General features: G+C 34.1%; 1 protein-coding gene across 8 annotated transcripts in view; it reads right to left on the bottom strand.

Moving 5' to 3' along the window:
• The window catches only part of Ttc6 (tetratricopeptide repeat domain 6), a 132,930-nt gene that overhangs the window by 38,332 nt on the left and 75,504 nt on the right, over positions 1–19,094 (bottom strand). For all 8 annotated transcript variants that reach the window (XM_033765146.1, XM_010632654.2, XM_033765145.1 and 5 more), the window contains 7 exons: positions 15,212–15,348; positions 12,079–12,248; positions 10,116–10,236; positions 7,853–8,003; positions 4,028–4,110; positions 3,060–3,136; positions 2,504–2,664 (listed from right to left, as the gene is read on the bottom strand). In XM_033765146.1, coding sequence (XP_033621037.1) covers positions 2,504–2,664; positions 3,060–3,136; positions 4,028–4,110; positions 7,853–8,003; positions 10,116–10,236; positions 12,079–12,248; positions 15,212–15,348 — 900 coding nt within the window. The remainder of the gene's footprint in view (positions 1–2,503; positions 2,665–3,059; positions 3,137–4,027; positions 4,111–7,852; positions 8,004–10,115; positions 10,237–12,078; positions 12,249–15,211; positions 15,349–19,094) is intronic.

Genomic DNA, 19,094 nt, shown 5'->3' with positions numbered 1-19,094 from the left:
AAAAAAAAAAAAAAAAAAAAAACACCACCAACAACAAAACCTGAGTCTGGAGAGGGCATTGGGGAAGCAGATGTATACAGCAGTGTCATTGACTGGATACCATGAAGTGGGCCAACAAGGAGGAAGATTTGAGTTCAACGCTCAAGGGCAATCACTGAGCTGGAGCACTCAGGGGAAGCAGAGAAATCCCAGAGAGTGGTGCACCCTCTCTTCTGAAGAGCTGAGTCCTAATCCTACACGGAGGAAAGTGCTCTCCACACAGGACTTTGGATTCCTCTATATTAAAGATCAAGGAAAAAAATAAAGATCTCAAGGACAGGAAGAGGAAAATTACTATGGTAGGACTTGGCAAGCCTAACAGCCATGGACTTTGACATCTCACAAATTGGAATTTGCCAGTACAGAATATATAATATTTTTAAAATAAAGTTGAAATCATGATGATGAAGCAAAAGAACACTATTAGGAATGACTAGGAAAATTTGAAAACAAGAAATTGGAACTTCAAGTAAAAAGGATTCTTGACCTAAAACAAGAAGACCCAGCTAAAGAATTTATGAACTTGAAGAAAAATCCAATAAGACCAATCCTACTCATTAATATCCCCACAGAGATCCTCATAAGCAAACAAAATTCAGCAGTGTATAAAAAAGATTATGTTAGAGCAAGCACGCATTATCAAGCTCACTTACTATGGAAATGTATGCTTAGTCGAACACTGAATAATCTGTGAAGTATAATATATATAACCAATATATTAAGGAGAAAAACAATCATTTCAATATTTGAAAGCATATAATTTAATATAATTCAAAACAAAAATAGAAAGAAAATTGTTTAACCTTAATTTAGGTTAAGTCATCTAAAAAAATCAATCACAAAATTAATTCTTAGTTAATTCTACTTAAATTGTAAAATATTTAAAAGTTCTCTGCCACTATTTTTAGTCACAATTGTTTTGTTAGTAAAAACAGGTGATTAAAGAAAGAGAAGACATAAGACAAAGAAATAAATCTTTATAGTTGACACAAATTTCCATTTTTTTACACAAAAGAATAGAACCTAACATTTTGAGAAATAATAAGAGTTTAGCAAGGTGGATGACTAGTAGTCAAAAATTAGATTCACTTCTATAAACTATCAGCAAACAAATTTGTTTTAAAGGTACTAGTTACAATAGTGGCAAAACTATCAAAACATTGCATGGTATCACCATTATGTGCAATTTTATGCTTTTATGTATCAGCTAAAAATAATTTTTTAATTTTTAAAAATAACCTTTAGATAAAGCATTAAACAAAAAGCAAATAGGTAAGTACAGGATAGTGTCTTAGTGACTTTAACAAAGAAAAAACAAACTTCTTAAAGATAACTTTTCAAAAAGCTTTGACAATTAAATTAAAAATAGATATAGTCAACTACATTAAAATTAAGAATCAATGTGAAGTAGGGAGAAAAGGGCTAAAGGTGTAGGGAAAGTGGGAAGGGTAGGAGAAAAGTAATAAGGGAAAAGAAAAAAATATGAGAAAATGAAAAAAAGGAAATAAAGTGTTTGTAAATGGGGAGGGGAGGGGGGGTGAAGGGAGGGCAGGGACAAGGGGAAAAAATGAGAATCAAGACCTGTCATGTAAAGGTAAAAGATCCCAATAATGAATGTAACTGTACTGTATACCTAAAATGTACCAATAAACTCAATTTAAAAAACTAAGAATCTCTGTTCATCAAAAGACACAGAAAACAATTAAAAACCAAGCCACAAATTATGTGAAGACACAGGGAACACAAGGACTAATAATATAGAATTTATCTTTTTAATGTCTACAATCATGAATGCAAACAAAATGTGTATAAATGTATAGGAAATTGATACAACAGGAAACATAAGCAGCTGAAAAACAGACATTCAATCTGATACCCAAACTGAGAGATGTGAATTTAGAACATAGCAAGGCATTGGCTTTTATCCATCAAATTGGCAAAAATAAAGTCTGGAACACCATTTACGATTGAGGAAACAGAGCAACAGGCACACTCACACAGTGCTGATGGGGGAATATATTGGTCTGACCCTACTGAAGATACGTCTTCTGGAAGAAATAATAGTTGTTTAATTTCAAGAGTATAAAATAATTTTTCTAAGGCAAAGTTTTTCACAATAAGTTCCTTAAATTTTCATTATGTTCTTGAAAGTTAAATGTACACACTCTCTACATGCTAGCAATTTCACTGCTAGAAATATTTCCTGAAAATGCCCTCCATATATTAACAAAAGACATAAAAATGAATATTTAGATGAACCATATTCTGAACAGGAAAAAAAGGAAATAACACAAATGTTAGTTAAAACAGAATGAATGAGTAAAGAGTCTAATGAATGTTGGTATAAATAGTACATAAATAGTGTAATTTAGTTTTGCGACAAAATTATTTACACGCCGTACTAAGTACGATATAGGAATTTCATTAGTAGGTTTAACAAAGGTTATTCAGAAATTGTATTCACCTTGATTTTCTTGGCCTTCATTTGGGCTTTTGCTAATAATGTAAACATGGTCATCTCCGACCTATGCCACGATATCCCATCCAAGACCTGAATGGCCTTGTCATGGTTTTCACAAAATGAATAAATGTGTGCTTGTTGAATGGGACTCAACCCAATGAGACCTAAAAGGAAAAGAAAATTTATCAATACCTCTGCCAAGTGTCATAGGTTTAAAATGTATTATTAAAGAAAGCAAATCAATTCAATAATCTTTATTTATAATATGAATCAATCGATATTATGCTAAAATCTATTTACTACCAGAAAACATTAGGACATTATAAATCAAAGCAGTGAAATGGGAAGCCTGTGTATCCTGTAGTAACCTTGCTCACAAAATTCACTATAGTATGAATCATTTTACCAGCTGGTTATGTATGGGAAACTGAAGTTTCAAAATCTTTGTCATTGGGAAGAAGCCTTCATGTTATTCATACATAGCTGTCACAAGTAGTGTAAAAACTTTAAGTAGATATTACATAACCCAAAACTACACTTTTGTATTAATTATATTTACCTTTGTTTATCTCTGCTACTTGATAAATAGTAAACTTTGCAAGATCATAACATTTCATCATAAGAAGATATTGTCCTCTGGAAGAAATAACAGTTGCTTAATTCTAAGCAGATAAAATAATTTTTCTAAAGCTAAGTTTCTCACAATAAGTTCCTTAACATTTTCATTGTTACAATACATGTGCCCATTTTGTATATATGCATAAAAAGCAGTGTGAAAATTATAGGCATTTTTATAGCAGTGTGAAAATTAGCATGGAGATGTGATAAAACAATTTAGGACCCATGATGTTAAAAAGAAAATAGTTAAATCTTCCCTCGTAACTATCTATATTTAAAATGTTCCACTTTATTGCTGAGAAATTATTTTAAAATAAAGGACCATAAAAAGTAGAAAGAATATATATAAGTTGCCAAAATTTAGTTCAAGCACAAAGCAAGCCTTTATCAGAAACCACTGTTCCATTTCATTCTCCAACGTCTACCAATCCTTAGAAAGTATGATTTTGGTAGTGATTACTTGTGAAGAGTTCATTTATAGCAAGTTCTACTACATCTGAAATAAAATTTTATGTGTCTTTTTTTTTTTCCGCTCCATTAGCTGAGGGTTATGCTTGGTACCTTTGTGGACGAAATCAAAACATATGTTCAAAATGTATTATCTTACTTACATATAGAGAGATATAGATATAGATATAGATAGATATTAGAAAAGCCTTAAAGACATAAGTAAACAGTTGTGTTTTGATGCAAGACAGAGTAAAGAAAAGACCTGGTTATTTTATGTAGGAAGTTACTTTAAGCTTAGCAAAGCTAAGACGTACACGTGGCTTACTGGCTGGGGAGACTCACTGCTGGAGATTAAATGTACAATGAAGAGGTTGGAAGAATCAAGAAAGAAGTAAAGGTCCCAACTGCTCGCTCAGATGCTAAGTTATCCTGGACAGAACTCAACGTGTATGCTCATACCTTATTATATATAGTTGAATTCCATCTGGCTGAAGATGGATAGCACGAGATAACTCATTCACTGCATTTTTCCACTTATGCAACTGTTGAATGATAAACAGAAGTACAGGTTCTAATGAAATTGATTGCTTCCTTTTTTATGTCCATCTCTTCAAAACCTCTACTTCAGAAATTTTCCATGACTTTCTTAAGAATCATCAACACAGAAAAGACATACAGAAGTGAAATAAAGGTTTATGATGCCAGAGTATTTTGGTTTTTCAAAAAATTGACTTTAAGTTTGAAGAACAATTACACATATCTGCATAAATGTATAAACTTACAATAATGTAATTGTGTCACACATTCTAGATTGTATGTGTTCTCCTTTTTCATTTTCCTTCTCAGATTTTTCTTCCTGAACTATAAAACCTGTTTCATAAAATTTCACCTATATTAATAAACTAGCACACAAAAAATTTTTTAAATAAAGTTAAAGCCAATTCTACGTAAAAAATAAGGGAGGAAAAGCAAGATTGCTTCAAATTAAGTAAATGAATGGATAAAAGAAAATAAAAAATAGTATAAAAAGATCTACTGAACAAAAATATGTAAAGAAAAATGACCACTTATTCCTTTCTTTTTTTTAATTGCCAGTGGCTTTTATTTACATTGATCCGAATTTGTTTCACTGAATTTCATCGTTCTTCCATATTGTTTTTACAATAAATTTATAAATCATTTTAATCAGGTCAAATAATATTGTAATATAATAAGGGAAATGTTCCCCTATTTGATAATCCCACTTTCCAGATGAAAATACTATTAAATATTTGGTGTGCATTTTTCATACTGTAAAGTATATAAAATATACATATATGTGCATATGTTTTTATGAATATGCACATATTATAAAAGATACTATGATAGTAAGCATTCTAACACAAATAATTTTTGCACTTGAGCTACAGTTGTTATTTGGATAGAGACAAAATTCTTCATTTGGCCTATGTAGAAAATAAGGCTGACCTTTCTGTATGAACCATGGTTAAAGTGTAATGAATACCTCCGTGGAAAAAGTTTCTATGGATGCTGCACCATCTTTCCTCCCAAATGCGCTCTTCTACCCCGTGTTCAGATCCCATCCCAAATATCACTTCTTGATGTTTCCAACTAGTTTACTACATATTTTCTCATTCATCTTCCTTGTACTTGTCAGAGAAAAACATACACACCCCTTAGGCAACATTATTTCTATTTTTGCTTCTGATTTTAAACTCAAAATATAAATCAATACCTACCACAGAGTAGGTGATTATGAACTACTTTAAGTGACTAATGAATAATTGTAATACATTTAAATACCTTATAAAATATTAATTTGGTTACTTTAAACTTGTGTTTTGATGGACAAAGCAAAGAAAAGCAGTCTCACTAGAATCTGCCAAATAATTGAAGCCACACGGAAAACTTAATTGTAGCCCTAGAATCTTTCAGACTTCAGTCCTCCAGAACCATAAGATGACAAATATGTGATATTTAAGGGTACTAAATTTTTGATATGTTTGTAACAACAGTAATAAGATACTAATAAAACCTGCAGACTTTTGATAATTAAAAACTCAAAAATCATTAAGGACATAAAAGAAAGCTTGCATACATATTTTAAAGATAAGAATTTTTCCCAAAATTAATACATTTATTCCTTTCTTAATACTGGTCACAGAATCATAGTCTGAATGTGTACACATTTGGGAACAAAATTAACTGCTATTGCAAATATACCAAAGAAGCACTACACAGACCCTCCCCCAAAAAAACACCTGGAACAACCAGCAACTTCTCTAACTATAATGACACATGAGGAGAAAAGAGAATGCACAAAATTAATTTGTGCATGGAAGTAAGCCATACCTGTAGTAAGTAACTGCTTGCAGGAAATAGTAAAATTGAAAGAGGGAAAGTTTGAGAGTTGTTTAAACCAATTGAAGCACTTCTCAAGACTGTTGCTTCTTGAGCTACTCCAGCTCACACTGTTGCAGTTAACAAACCATGTAGTCATATGTTGCACTACTGTACCTGTGCTACCCACCAGCCATTTCTCTGCCTTGGGGAAACCCTGGTCTGGGACAGATGGAGGTTCAGTGTGCATGAACAGCTTCCCAAGACTAGGCTTCTCCAGGAAGCCTTAGAGTACAGTACTGCGGAGGTTGAACCCACAGAGTAGGAGAATGTATTTTTCAATATACATACACAAGGCTTCTTTTTAACTGATTTATTTTCATGTATCATATTATATATACATACACTCTTTTCTTACCCAAACATATTTCATGGAAATTCTCCAAACTCAGCTGGAAGAATTTTATTTATTCTTCTTATTGACTATTATATTCCATAATGTAAATATACCACTATGTATTAAACCAAAGTTGTATAGACATTTTTCCCCTGAACAAAAAATAGCTTCTGAATATGCATCCTTACACTCTGCTGTCATGCTGCTACTTTGGTTTCCGTGTGTTCAGAGGGAACACCAACGTTCTCAAAGGGCCTGAGCTTCATCAATGGGGTTAGGCTATGCAAAAGAGTCACACACTGTAAATATCCACATCTTCCCCAGCAGAGGTCAAGAACCAGCCTTCCCAGGAGAGAATACTGAACCTGCCCTGGGTCTTCTACCTCCATCATCTGGAAGGTAAAGACTTTGAATGGTACTCCAGGTCCACTGGATCCTGTGATGTAGACAATGGAAAGAAAATGCAGGCAATCCTCAATGGACAGGTAGTGTGAGCACAAAATGTGTCTTGATGTTTTAATATGGTGATTCTGAAGTTGTTTTCTACAGCTGCATAACCTATGTATGCTACACAGACTGAAGCTAGTATATCCAGACAATTTTTAAGAAACAAGGGCAGAAAGAAAATGAATAGGCATCTTCTATAGAATCTCGTAGGCCTTTGGCTTTTGTAGACTTTGGCTTTCAATCTAAGGGCAAAAGGAAGCTACTGAAGGTTTGTGAGCAAAGAAAAACAATATGACCGTTCTGCTTGGACTTCTGATGGACACTATGTTGCAGCTCCATCAAAACAGTGAAGAACAAAAGCAAGAAGACTGGGAGGCTATTGTCATAATGCTGGTGAGGAATTGCAGTGTCTTGCAGTGGGCAGTTAGGAATTACAGTGTCTGGGTAGGAAACGGTATCTGCTTAAAGGATGGAGAACAAAGTACAGCGGTTATCTCTGGAAGATCAGGTGTAGCTGGAGTTGGAGAGGACTTTTACTATTTACTAAATTTCTTGAATTTACTACGTTAAGAATACAGTACACCTTTTAAACATTTAAATAATACATAATATTTAAACATAATAAATAAAATAAATAAACATTTAAATAATAAAGGAAATTACAGTTAAAATACCATTCTAGAGACATATCCTGTACATTCACAAATACATACATGCACACACACACAAATTATATGGATAAATTCCAAAATTTTAAGAGTAGTGATCTGGAGAGAATGAAATTATGGACAGTTTTAAATTTTATTAATTTTCATAAACATATATTATTCATTATAAATACCTAACCTATAATAAACATATATTGTTTCTATAATAAGGAAAAAGCAAGTACTATACTATATTTACAATGAAAGTTATAAGATATTTTCTCACAAATAGAGGCTTTATAAGTAGAATTAAATATATCTGCTTAACACTTACTGGTTACAAATTCATTAGCCTCTATAGCTAGTTTAAAAATATGTTAATGGATTATGAGTTGAGCAAATATCCAGAAAATTAAAAATTTTTTAAATTCAATGTTCTCAAACCTTAAATACCTTAGAATAGGCTTCTGCTCTACACATGTAGCTCTGAATATATGAAGGATCAATTCTAATAGCCTCCGAAAAATGCCAAATGGCTTCAGTGTAGTTATCCAAATGTAACATATATATGAGACCAATATTTATATAAGCCAAAGTAGAAGTTCTATAAAAACAGAAAGAAAAATCTTGTTAGACATTTTTAATTATTTCAAATGTTTTTCCACTATGAAAGAACCCAATAAAATATATGCATCAATACACTACAGTGTTTTTAAATGTTTACTAATGCCAGCACAAATTTGTTAACTACCCTTTGTTAGAAATTAGAAACACCCAGCTGAGCACAGTGGTGCAAGCCCTTATCTCCATTGCTCTGGGAGGCTGAGACAGGAAGATCTCAAGTTCAAGGTTGTCCTGGGCAATTTAGCAACTTAAGGGAGGGCAGGGACAAGGGGAAAAAATGAGAACCAAAACCTGTCATGTAAAGGTACGAGATCCCAGTAATGAATGTAACTGTACTGTATACCTAAAATGTACCAATAAACTCAATTTTTTTAAAAAATAAATAAATAATGTGTGTTTTTCTATAAAATGGAATACTACTCAGCCATAAAGAATGAGAAATTAGATTCATTCATAGGAAATGGATATATATTGAGGATATACTCCTAAGTGAAATAAATAAATAAACCACACATGTGTAAATACCAAATAGTTTCTCCGGTGTGAAAAACTATAATAGTAAATAAGATCCTAATGAGATGACTGACATTGTGAAATAGGAAGAAAAGGGCTAAAGGTGTAGGGAAAGTGCGAAGAGTAGGGGAAAGGTAATAAGGGAAAAGAAAAAAATATGAGAAAATGAAAAAATGGAAATAAAGTGTTTGTAAATGGGGAGGGTGAAGGAAGGGCAGGGACAAGGGGAAAAAATGAAAATCAAGACCTGTCATGTAAAGGTACGAGATCCCATAATGAATGTAACTGTACTGTATACCTAAAATGTACCAATAAACTCAATGAGGAAAAAAAATAAAAAGAGCTGGAAATGTAACTCAGCACAAAGATCTTGGATTAATTCAATCCAGCACCATATACACAAAGAAAAAATTATAAACATTCTTAATAAAATCCTCAGTAAGGAATTAATAATAGTAGTCTGTGCTAGAAACAGATTTTGTGAAGTCTCGTACATTCCTGGTAATACTCTACCCTTCCTTCACTTAATCTCGAGTTATCTTGAATTATAAGCTTAGTTTTCCACAACTCAGAGAAGTGTTTGCTTCAGGCCGTGATTATCAGTGAAAAGCTGTAGAATTATTCTGTGGTTTAATGGCTTGGGTTAATAATTCTCTCCACATTGATATTTACACAGCTACTGTGCTATTTCAAACAAATGTTGTTTTTCTCTCTTAGAATCAAATAACTTTCAATATAAAAATGACCTTAGACATTACCCTGTTCAATACTTTCTCTCTCAAAATGAGGAAACTGCACAACCAATCACCCACCCTCATGGAAACCCTGACTCTTTTCCTGGACTTCAAATTTTCTGCCACAAAAAAAGTTTCCAGTGATTCTTTGCACCTGAAGCTCTTCTTTTCCTCCCTGCCAAAAAAAAAAAAAAAAAAAAAAAAACACATTTCACGACTTTCCTGAGCTAAATTCAAAGTTTACCTTATAGCACTAAGTAAACAGTCTGTTGGTTGGCATGGAAGTAGCATGATTTGTTACTCCTCTGACAACTTTTATTTTTATGAATGCCTCATTGGAAAGAAGAGGAGTTATTCCGATTAAATTCCACATTTATCAGCTGGCTTTCTAATGTGTTTAACTTTCAGTCTGCATTTTCTTCACGAATCTATGGTTTAAATGGCACTTTTTTTCTTCTGTTTTACTAAACAAAATGAAGTTAATAGTTCCAAATAGAGGGTTTCCTTCCATTGAGTTGCATTTTGTGCATGGCAAGATGTATCAGGCAGAATGTTTTATCATTATTTTAAAACCTGTTGAAAGTGTTTTAGTAATTTAACTTCTAAAAGTGCCAGTCTTTTTTTTTTATTACCCATAGTCTTAACTCCGCAAACCCATTCAACCTCTAAAGTTCACAAAAGCACCTAAAACAAATACGTTAGTCATAATCTTACTTGGGGTACTATAATTCTAGGACAAATTTGCAAATAAGCTGATGATGAAGGGGAGAGGCTTTTTCTTTCATTTTTTACAATTTTTCTTACTTTTACACAAAAGTGAAATCAGTATGAAAAGGAAAACATACCTTTCGAGGGAAATGACGGTTTCAAAATCACAAATTGCCAGCAGCCAAAGTTTTAGATGTGCGTAGACGATGCCACGATGTAGAAAACAACTAAGATTCTCATAGCCATTATTTATGAGAGCTTAAAAATAAAAGTGTATATATTATTCAGGTTCTGGACAACCATATCTGAACCATATTTTAGTCTAAAGAAAAAGTCAGTTGCAATGTTGGTGGTTGCTCTAAAAAAAAGTGGAGAAAACCTTCTTAAAGAAAATAATTACAATTATGCAATAACCTCTTTATGCTCTGGTTTCAAGCAAATTTATTGGAGGGGCAGAAGGGAGGGCAGGAGAATGGGGAAAAAAAATAAGAACCAAGATAGATTACATAAAGGTAGAAATTTCCAATGATGAATGTTATATTGTACACCTAAAATGTACCAATAAAATTAACTTTTAAAATTTGGACAATGAAAATATCTCAAATCATTATTTGACTATTAATTGGCATATTCTCTTTGCAGCACTTAGAACAGTGTTTAGGAAATAGCAAAATGCCCAATAAATATTAGGTGGTATTATTATTACCTTAAAAAATATCTCGATCTTTTTTTATTATGATGATGACAAAACTCCTTAAGTTAGCCTATTAGAAAATATTGAGGCCAAAATCAAACTAGTTTGCTGTATTAAATTAAATAATAGAGATTTTCTTGTGCGATGGGAGTAGGAGAACTAAAGAGACAAAAACTTGGAAAAGAGGAAAATATAAGAAACCAGTCTTTAGAAAAAGACCAGGGAGATAGGGGTTAAGCTGCATTGGAGATGGACAGGGCCAATGGAGCCAGATAAACATGGATCTGCAAGTTTTAAGTTATGTGCTAACTGTATTCTCTGAACCCTAAAACATTCAGTAAGAGTATTACATACAATCTGTTGGTGTGGGGGTTACATTGGGGAATCAAGGAAGAACTTGGGAAAAAGCAAAGCAGAGAAAACAGTAGCCACAAGAAGTCAGTGCATGAGGAAAAATAGGGAATCAGCCTTGAGGAGAAAATGGACAAATCTTTACAGGAGAATCTTTAGACCACTTTCTCAAGAAAACTCAGAAGCAGAGCAAAGGCACTAGACTCCTCTTGGCACATAGGGGGCCAACTGAGTTATTTTATTTGGATATTGATGGGAAGAGCAACCCCATAAAGCAAATGGACTTAAAGATATTTAAGCAACTATCATCACAGATCTCTTTCACTGTGAACCTAGTTGTCCTCTGATCTCTAGATACCGCCTCATCTATGATGATGGACCTTGCATCCATGTTAACACAGCCATTTGGTGTGCTGGACTCTGGCTGCATTTTATCATCAGAGTGGCTCACTTATTTGGTTTACTTGTTTACTGAACATTTACTTCTGTACCAGACACCTACGTGAACTAGGAATTTATTAACTTATTGTAAGGTAAAAGTAGCCATTTTTATCTGATCACATTCCCTAGCTTCTGAGAATTTTCAAAGTCTCTTTTAAGGTAAATTTCAAAAAATTGGAGAATTGACAAATACATGGGCTGAGTCTGAGAATAGGACGCAAGCCACCAGCACAAATAAACATTTCACTGCTCCGACTAGGAAATAGAAATGAGTTTCCAGGAATATACTCCAGAAAATAACTATCATATCATTTGTATGATATGAGTCTTCCCTTGCCATACACACATGCATAAATACACAGGTGCACATGCATACACACTCACACACTATAAGGGGATGCAAGAAAACCTGTAGTTTAATCACTGTGACTTATAAGAATATATAGACATATATGACATAGTATCTAAATAAGTATTTAACACATACGTATATACACATCAGTATACACTAATATACATATCATACTAGTGGTATATTAATATTCCCCTCTATAAATCTGAGCTGGTCAACCCTAGATTAGATTTTTATATATATGCAACTGGAGGCAAAGTACCTGAAACACTATAATCCTGTAGCGCTCTAAGAGGATTACTCTTTCTATGTATGCATGCTCGATAATACAATGCTATCCAATTATTAGGATCTAAGTGAATAGCAATAGAAAAGTCTTGAGTTGCTTGTTTATAAAGGTGCCTTTTAAAATGTGCTTTCCCTCGGTATGTCCTAGAAAAACAGAAAATTTTATTTTAACATGTACAACAAGATATTCATCTTTATTCTTATCAAATCTATTCACCTAATTTTTAATATTTCAATATCAATTTGTGATTGTTTCTCCTTGTTTATCAAAAGTGGTGAGCGATGAGCTTTACAGCAAAAAAATGAACTTTTTATAAATAAGGAATATTTTATTGTTTACATAATTATATACTTATTATTAATTACATGCTTACCAACTTTATTTCATTTCTTTTACGTTGAGAACAAACCTTTTTGAAACCGTGTAAAAATTTTTCTCTGATTATTGAACTGTTGTGGTTCTCCACTTCTCCAAAAGGGCATTAGTTGAGAGAGGAAATTAAATTGGTTGGAGAAAAAAGAAAGTTAATTCAAGGCATTGTAAGATAGCGTTGGGTCTCATTTTTTATACTGAAAAATCTGTTTTCATCTCCTTGGCAACAGGGGGTCACTGAAAGAAAATTCTGGGGACAAAAGGTCTTTATTATGTAATGATCAAATCTGATCACTCCAGATCTAGGAATGATGTCATATAGAATCCTAAGTGTGTGCTGATAAAGGATAAAGTATCAAGGCAGTGGAAATGAAAAAAAACAGATATAAAAGTCAGTGTGTTTGAAGCATTAACCTTTCTTAATGGTGAGCTGCAAAGAGTATTAAAAAGGTTTATACTGTAAGACTTTAAATTAGAATCATATATATGATAAGTAAAACAATTTATAGTTAGTAATGAAACATATTCTTTAGTAATGATTAATAATTTAAAATAAATATAAAAGTTCAATTTATTAGAAAATAAATAAGGCATTTCTTAAAGAAGTACAAAAAAATATTTTCCTCCAAGGGTAAATTATCGTAGGTCTCAAGATGGTTCCTGTTCTTGAAATACATCTATTGGATGTAAACTGTAATATATTCAGAAGTGAACAATTTCTCATTTTGAAGAATAAAAAACATCTAATTCAGTTGACATTTTTCTAAGAAAAATGGAAGACTTAATTCATATTGAGACAGTGACTAAATCCTGAAATCAAATTCTGACCAAAATCTATTTAAAACTTTTACTATGAATTATATTAAGAAATCTTCAAATAAAGAAAATTCACTATAGTTTAATTCCATCTAAAATGATGTCTAAGAGGCATATATCCCTCAAAATCAGCCTATGAATATGAGCATCTTATAAATTGATCACAGGAAAAATAAATTTTAAATAAGAATTAAAAAGATACTCTTTGGAATAAAGAATAAAAGATTCAAAATGTAGAACTATTACATTTTTTGATAAACCCTAAAACCATTTCAAATGATGAAGAACCCTATTATCACTAAAATTATTAAGTTAAATCAATATAATGATTTAAAAAAGAGTTGAGAGACTAGCAAAAAAAGACAATGCAAAACTCAAAATTCCGTTCTTTGACAAAAATAATGAATAAACTTCCCTAAAAAGACTGTCAGGATCAACATTTTGGGAACACTGGATTATAATTTAAAACCTATAGCAACTAAGGCAATGGTTAATAAAGCGGGGGGGGGGGCTGCTGGATTCTGCTAAGAAAGCTCTATCTGTGCAAGCCTCCCTCATCGGGATTCCTCACTTTCCACATCAGTGAAGGCCTTAAGAACAGCCCACTCTCCTAGTACCCAGTTTACTGCTAGGAAAGGGAGCATTACGGACCTTTGCTGGAGGAATAGTGCTTTTGTGTTTTCATTTGTTCAGCGGGTCATGGAAGGATTAGTTCAAGAACTCGTCTTTGTTTTGTCGGCCTCAGAGCTTTCCCAGAACAGAAGTGCCTTCCTGGTTGTTGTTTACCAAAGATATTTAAAGGCAGGTATGTTAACTGCTGCCACCTAGATCAACAGCTAACAGTTTGGGAGAGCAATAGAAAAATATGGTCAGGAAGAGCTGGAGAAAGAGGTACTTGGGAGGCATTACAATTTAGATCTAAAATAATTCCCAAAGTTTCATGTGCTCAGAGGGGGAGCTTTTGGATTGGATCATAGGGGCACTGTGATTAATCCATTGATGAGTTCATAGCTCATTGTGCTGTTAGGAGATGGAGCCTTGTTGGAGGGGGTAGTTCCCTGGGATCATAACCTAGAAGGGTGTATTCTTATCCCTGGCTCCTCCCTTCTTTCTCTGGCTTCCTAGTTGCCGTGGGGTAAGCAGCTTTTCTCTACTATGCCCTCCTTCCATGGTGTTTCTGCCTTGGAGCCAGTTTACCATGGACTGAACCTTCTGAAGCCAGGAGAATGTTTACCTTCGGGGGGGGGCAAAGAAAAAAGATTTCCAAAGAGCTGAATGTTTTTTTTTTCGTGACTTGGCAGTGGTTATAGGAGTATTTACATATGAAGTCATTAAGGTGTAAATTTCTATTTTATAAGTTTTTCTTTTATATGTTTAGATGTTTTTCTTTCTGGACGCAGCTTTACAAGTACAGTTTAAAACTGAAAATTGCAAATGAAAAGATTAGTAATGACTATTCACACATTTCAGTTCTCTTCAAAACCTTAGATTAAAAGGAAAACAAGAAAATGAAAACTACATCGTGCATAATAAGGTTAGAAAAACAAACTTTAATACACATTACAATATACACAGAAATGTATATGAGCAATTCTCCATACTTTGTAGATGCAAGTGATGTGTATGAAAAATAAATTTAAGGAAGTAAAATACAGGTAGTGGTGAGTGCTTTAGAAATGTATAATGTACCATATATCTAGAAAATGCAAATGAAATAACTCTTACTTTTCATTTATACCTGTTACATTAAGTCACCCTTTACTATTAGGATGTACGCAATGTTTTCATTTACTGGTGGCACTGAAAATTAATTAGTTGCTGTTAAAGGGTAAATGGATGTATGTCAAGCAATACTCCTTCATGAAAAGTCTTTTAAATATTAATAATTTCAAAAAACATATTTTGAAGTAATTCGTACCATGCTTCAGAATTTTGCGGCTCTATATTTAACAAAGCTGTAAAATCTTGTATGGCTGAAGTCCAGTTTTCATTTTCGTAGTAAAACTTCCCACGTTTCAGTAAAGCATCTGTTCTTTTGGGGTCATGAAAAATACACTATAGAGGAATAGGGAGGTATATAAACATTTCATACAAAGAACTGAGAAAAGAAAGCAAATTCTGATTACATAAAAGAAAACAACTATAAGATAACAAATTTTTCAGAGTTACATTTAAAAGACATACTAATAAATCCATCCATACTCACATTCTTTAGTGGGAATATTTTCTAAGAAAAAAGAAAAACCAGCTTACACAAGAAACTGAAATTTTTGCCCACTGAATTGTTCAGTAAAATTTCATAATTGAATTGTGACAATAGAGTAAGGTTGTATTGGATTTCTCACAGTATTTTGCCCTAATTAAAAATCAAACATATCACATCAGTGCAGATTCAATCAAATCAAAAATGGATTAAAGTAGAAATAGTTCCTAAAATGAGGGAAAGAATTGGTGGTGACCTGGTTCATACATTTCATATTAACACAAAGCCACAGAGTGAACAGACTGGACCATTATACACTCTGTTGTAAAACTCCTCACTCAGCAGTACTGGGAAAGACCACAGTCATTCACACACCTGTGCACAAAGGCAATGACCCAGCACAGAAGAGCTTACCAAGTATTTTCAAACAGAAAAAAATCAGTGAAGAACGTGAGGCTTATTTGACCTCGAGGTGCTCAATTAATTTATTTTTAAACTGTTAATGCTGGAGAAAATACAGAATCAAAACATTTGGGTCTTTTCTAAAACAGAAGTTACAAAATTTATAATTTTTGCCCCAAGCAAAGTTATGTCAGTCAATGACTAAACCACATGGATGAATTAAGAACCAGGGCAGGTGGGAACTAAATTACTTGTTTCTAAGTTCTAAGAGAAAAGAAAAAATTGGAAAAATGGAAACAAAGTCTTTGTAAATAGGGAAGGGTGAAAGGGGGTGAAGGGAGTGCAGGGGAAGGGGGAAAAAATAAGAACCAAGACACAATATGTAAGGGTACAAGATCCCAATGATGAATGCACCAATAAACTTAATGGAAAAAAAAAAAAAAAACAAATCCAGTAATGGATGTTTAGAAAAAGCAGGGCCACTTTGCAGTCCTGCCACTGCTTACAGCCCAGGTCCAATGAACAGAACATCTTGGAAAAGGTTCAAACCTCCCAGGGAAGCAGCCAGTCTGGTTGATGGGTGCCCAGGCTTGCAGCTACCAGGAAGAGGCACTGAGGGATCTGTGAGACAGTGAGACTCACACAATGACTGTGCTCAGTGGGATCCAGGAGAGGAGAAAAGGCACAAGAGCAGTGTCCCTCTCCACAGCCCCCAAACACTGCTGAGGTCTGTGCCTGTGTAAGTTCCCTCCTGCTTCCCCCAGACGCTGCTGAAATCCATGCAGAAAGGATTTCTTCTCCTGAGCCCCTAACGCCACTGGATTTGCCAGCTGGAAAGACCTCCTTTGTGAAACTAAAATACTGGGATATAGGATCAGCTCTGGTGGAGAAAACAATCCAGATCAGTGCCTGTGCAGGCTATTTCCTGCTGGCTCCCAAGATCACTAAATCCTGGGTCAGACTGAAACTCAACGAGCAGGAGTACTGCTTTGACCTGGGAGTAAAGGGAGCAGAGAAAAACCATCAGAATGGCATGCAGGAGTGGGGATATGGCCTCCTGGCTGACCATGGAGAATTGTTGAAGTTGCCAGCCAGACAAAGGCTGGGTGGAAATGAAGCATAACTGCAAAAGAAAAGTGAAGGAAACTGAGAGACATGAATCGGGCGAAGCAAATAGCACAGCCTGTGATGGAATCTCAACTGGGAGTCTAAGACTGCAGCCAGTCAGAGGGAGGAGACTTGCAACCTGCTGCCACTCTGAGAGCAACAGAGGCTCCGAGTGTGGCACCTTCTGTATGTTCTTTATTTGTGAGTGTGAGTGTGTGTGTGTGTGTGTGTGTGTGTGTTTATAGCTGCATGTATAAATTTTCTACTGTTGCTTGTAAAACATTCTATGTAGTTAAGTCATCACATACTTGCATGTCAAAAGTTGCTTCTCGGTAGAATCCAGATGTGCTTGACTATCACTTCAACAACTAGGTAACTCCCTATATTTTTCTTATGTCCCATCTATAATTTCATCCATTTCCTTTTGTTATTTCTCCCTTACAACTTCTCTTATCTTGAAGCTCTTATCTCTTTCCCATATGTTTTCTTATCTTTATCACTTTTTCTATTCCTTTCTTATAATTTTTAATTAATTTTATTGGTGCATTTTTAGGTATACAATATAATGACATGACGTTCATCATTGGAAATTTGTACCTTTATGTAATCTATCTTGGTTCTTATTTTTTTCCTCATTCCCCCCTCTTCAACCTCTCCAACCCTCCCTACTTACAAAGACTGATTCCATTTTTTCAATTTCTGATATTAATTCTTTTCCCTTCTTTCCTTTCTTCTGTCCCTCCATACCTCCCCTTCCTCCTTGCCTCTTGTCTTCCTAATTCACATTTCTATTACAACACTTGGTCCTTATATACACTTTCAGTTTCTCACACTAGAGAAACTATTCGGTATTTACAAGTGTGTGTCCTGTTCATTTCACTTGAGAGTATCCCCTCAATAAGCATCCTTTTAGCTATAAATGTCTCTAATTTCTCATTCTTTATGGCTGAGTAGTATTCATTTTCACACACACACATTTTCTTTATCCAGTCTCCAGTTGATGGGCAATTGGGCTGTGTTCCAAGTTTTAGCTGCTACAAACTGTGCTGTTATGAATATGACTGAGCACATATCACTGTGGAATGATTCTTTTAATTATTTTGGAAAGATACCCAGCAGTGGAATGGCTGGGTCAAATGGGACTTCAAGTCCTAGATCTTTGAGGTATCTCCATACTGATTTCCAAAGTTGCACCAGTCTACACTCCCACCAGCAGTGGAGAAGGGTTCCTTTCTCCCTATTGCCCTGCCAGCATTTGTTATTGGTTAATTTCATGATAGCGGCCATTCTTTCTGGGGTGAGGTGGAATCTCGGTATTGTTTTCATTTGTATCTCTCCAATGACTACTGATGCTGAATATTTTTTCATATATTTGCTGCTTTTACATGTTTGTCTGAGAAATGTCTGTTTACTTCAGATATCCATTTTTGGATTGGTTCTTTAGATTTGGAAGGTCTGATTTTTTTTTAATTCATTACATATTCTAGGCATTAGACCTTTGTCTGAGGAAGAGTTGGTGAAAACTTTTTCCCACATTGTGGGTTCTCTCTTCATTCTGTTGGTGGTTTCTCTTGCAGAAGCTTTTTAATAAAAAGAGATGCCACTTGTTGATTGTTTGTGCTAGTTCATGTACAACTGAGGTTTTGTTCATAAAAAGTTTTCCTAGGTCAATGCCTTCAAGTGTTCTACCTAACCTCTCTCTTCCAGCCATTTTAGTGTTTCTGTTTTAAAATTTAGATCTATAATCCATTATTTTAGTTTAGTGCATGATGAGAGGTATAGGTCTAGTTTTAATCTTTGGCAAGTTGAATCCAGTTTTTCCAGCACCATTTATTAAAGAGGCTATCTTTCCTCCAGTGAGGGTGTTTGGGTACTTTGAAGATGAGGTGGCTGCATGTGTCTGAAGTTGTTTCTGCATCTTCTAATCTGTTCCACTAGTCCTCAGGTCTGTTTCTTTGTCAGTACCATGCTGTTTTCATCACAGTAGCTTTGTAGAATAGTTTCAAGTTGGGGATCGTGATACCCGCTACCTGTCTTTTTTGCCTGGAATTACTTTTGCTATTCTAAGTCTCTTCTTGTTCCAAATGAA

The sequence above is a fragment of the Fukomys damarensis genome, unplaced genomic scaffold, assembly GCF_012274545.1.
Source record: "Fukomys damarensis isolate Sample0158 unplaced genomic scaffold, DMR_v1.0_HiC HiC_scaffold_17, whole genome shotgun sequence".
NCBI classification, from domain to species: domain Eukaryota; kingdom Metazoa; phylum Chordata; class Mammalia; order Rodentia; family Bathyergidae; genus Fukomys; species Fukomys damarensis.
This window is presented reverse-complemented; position numbering and strand designations above follow the sequence as displayed.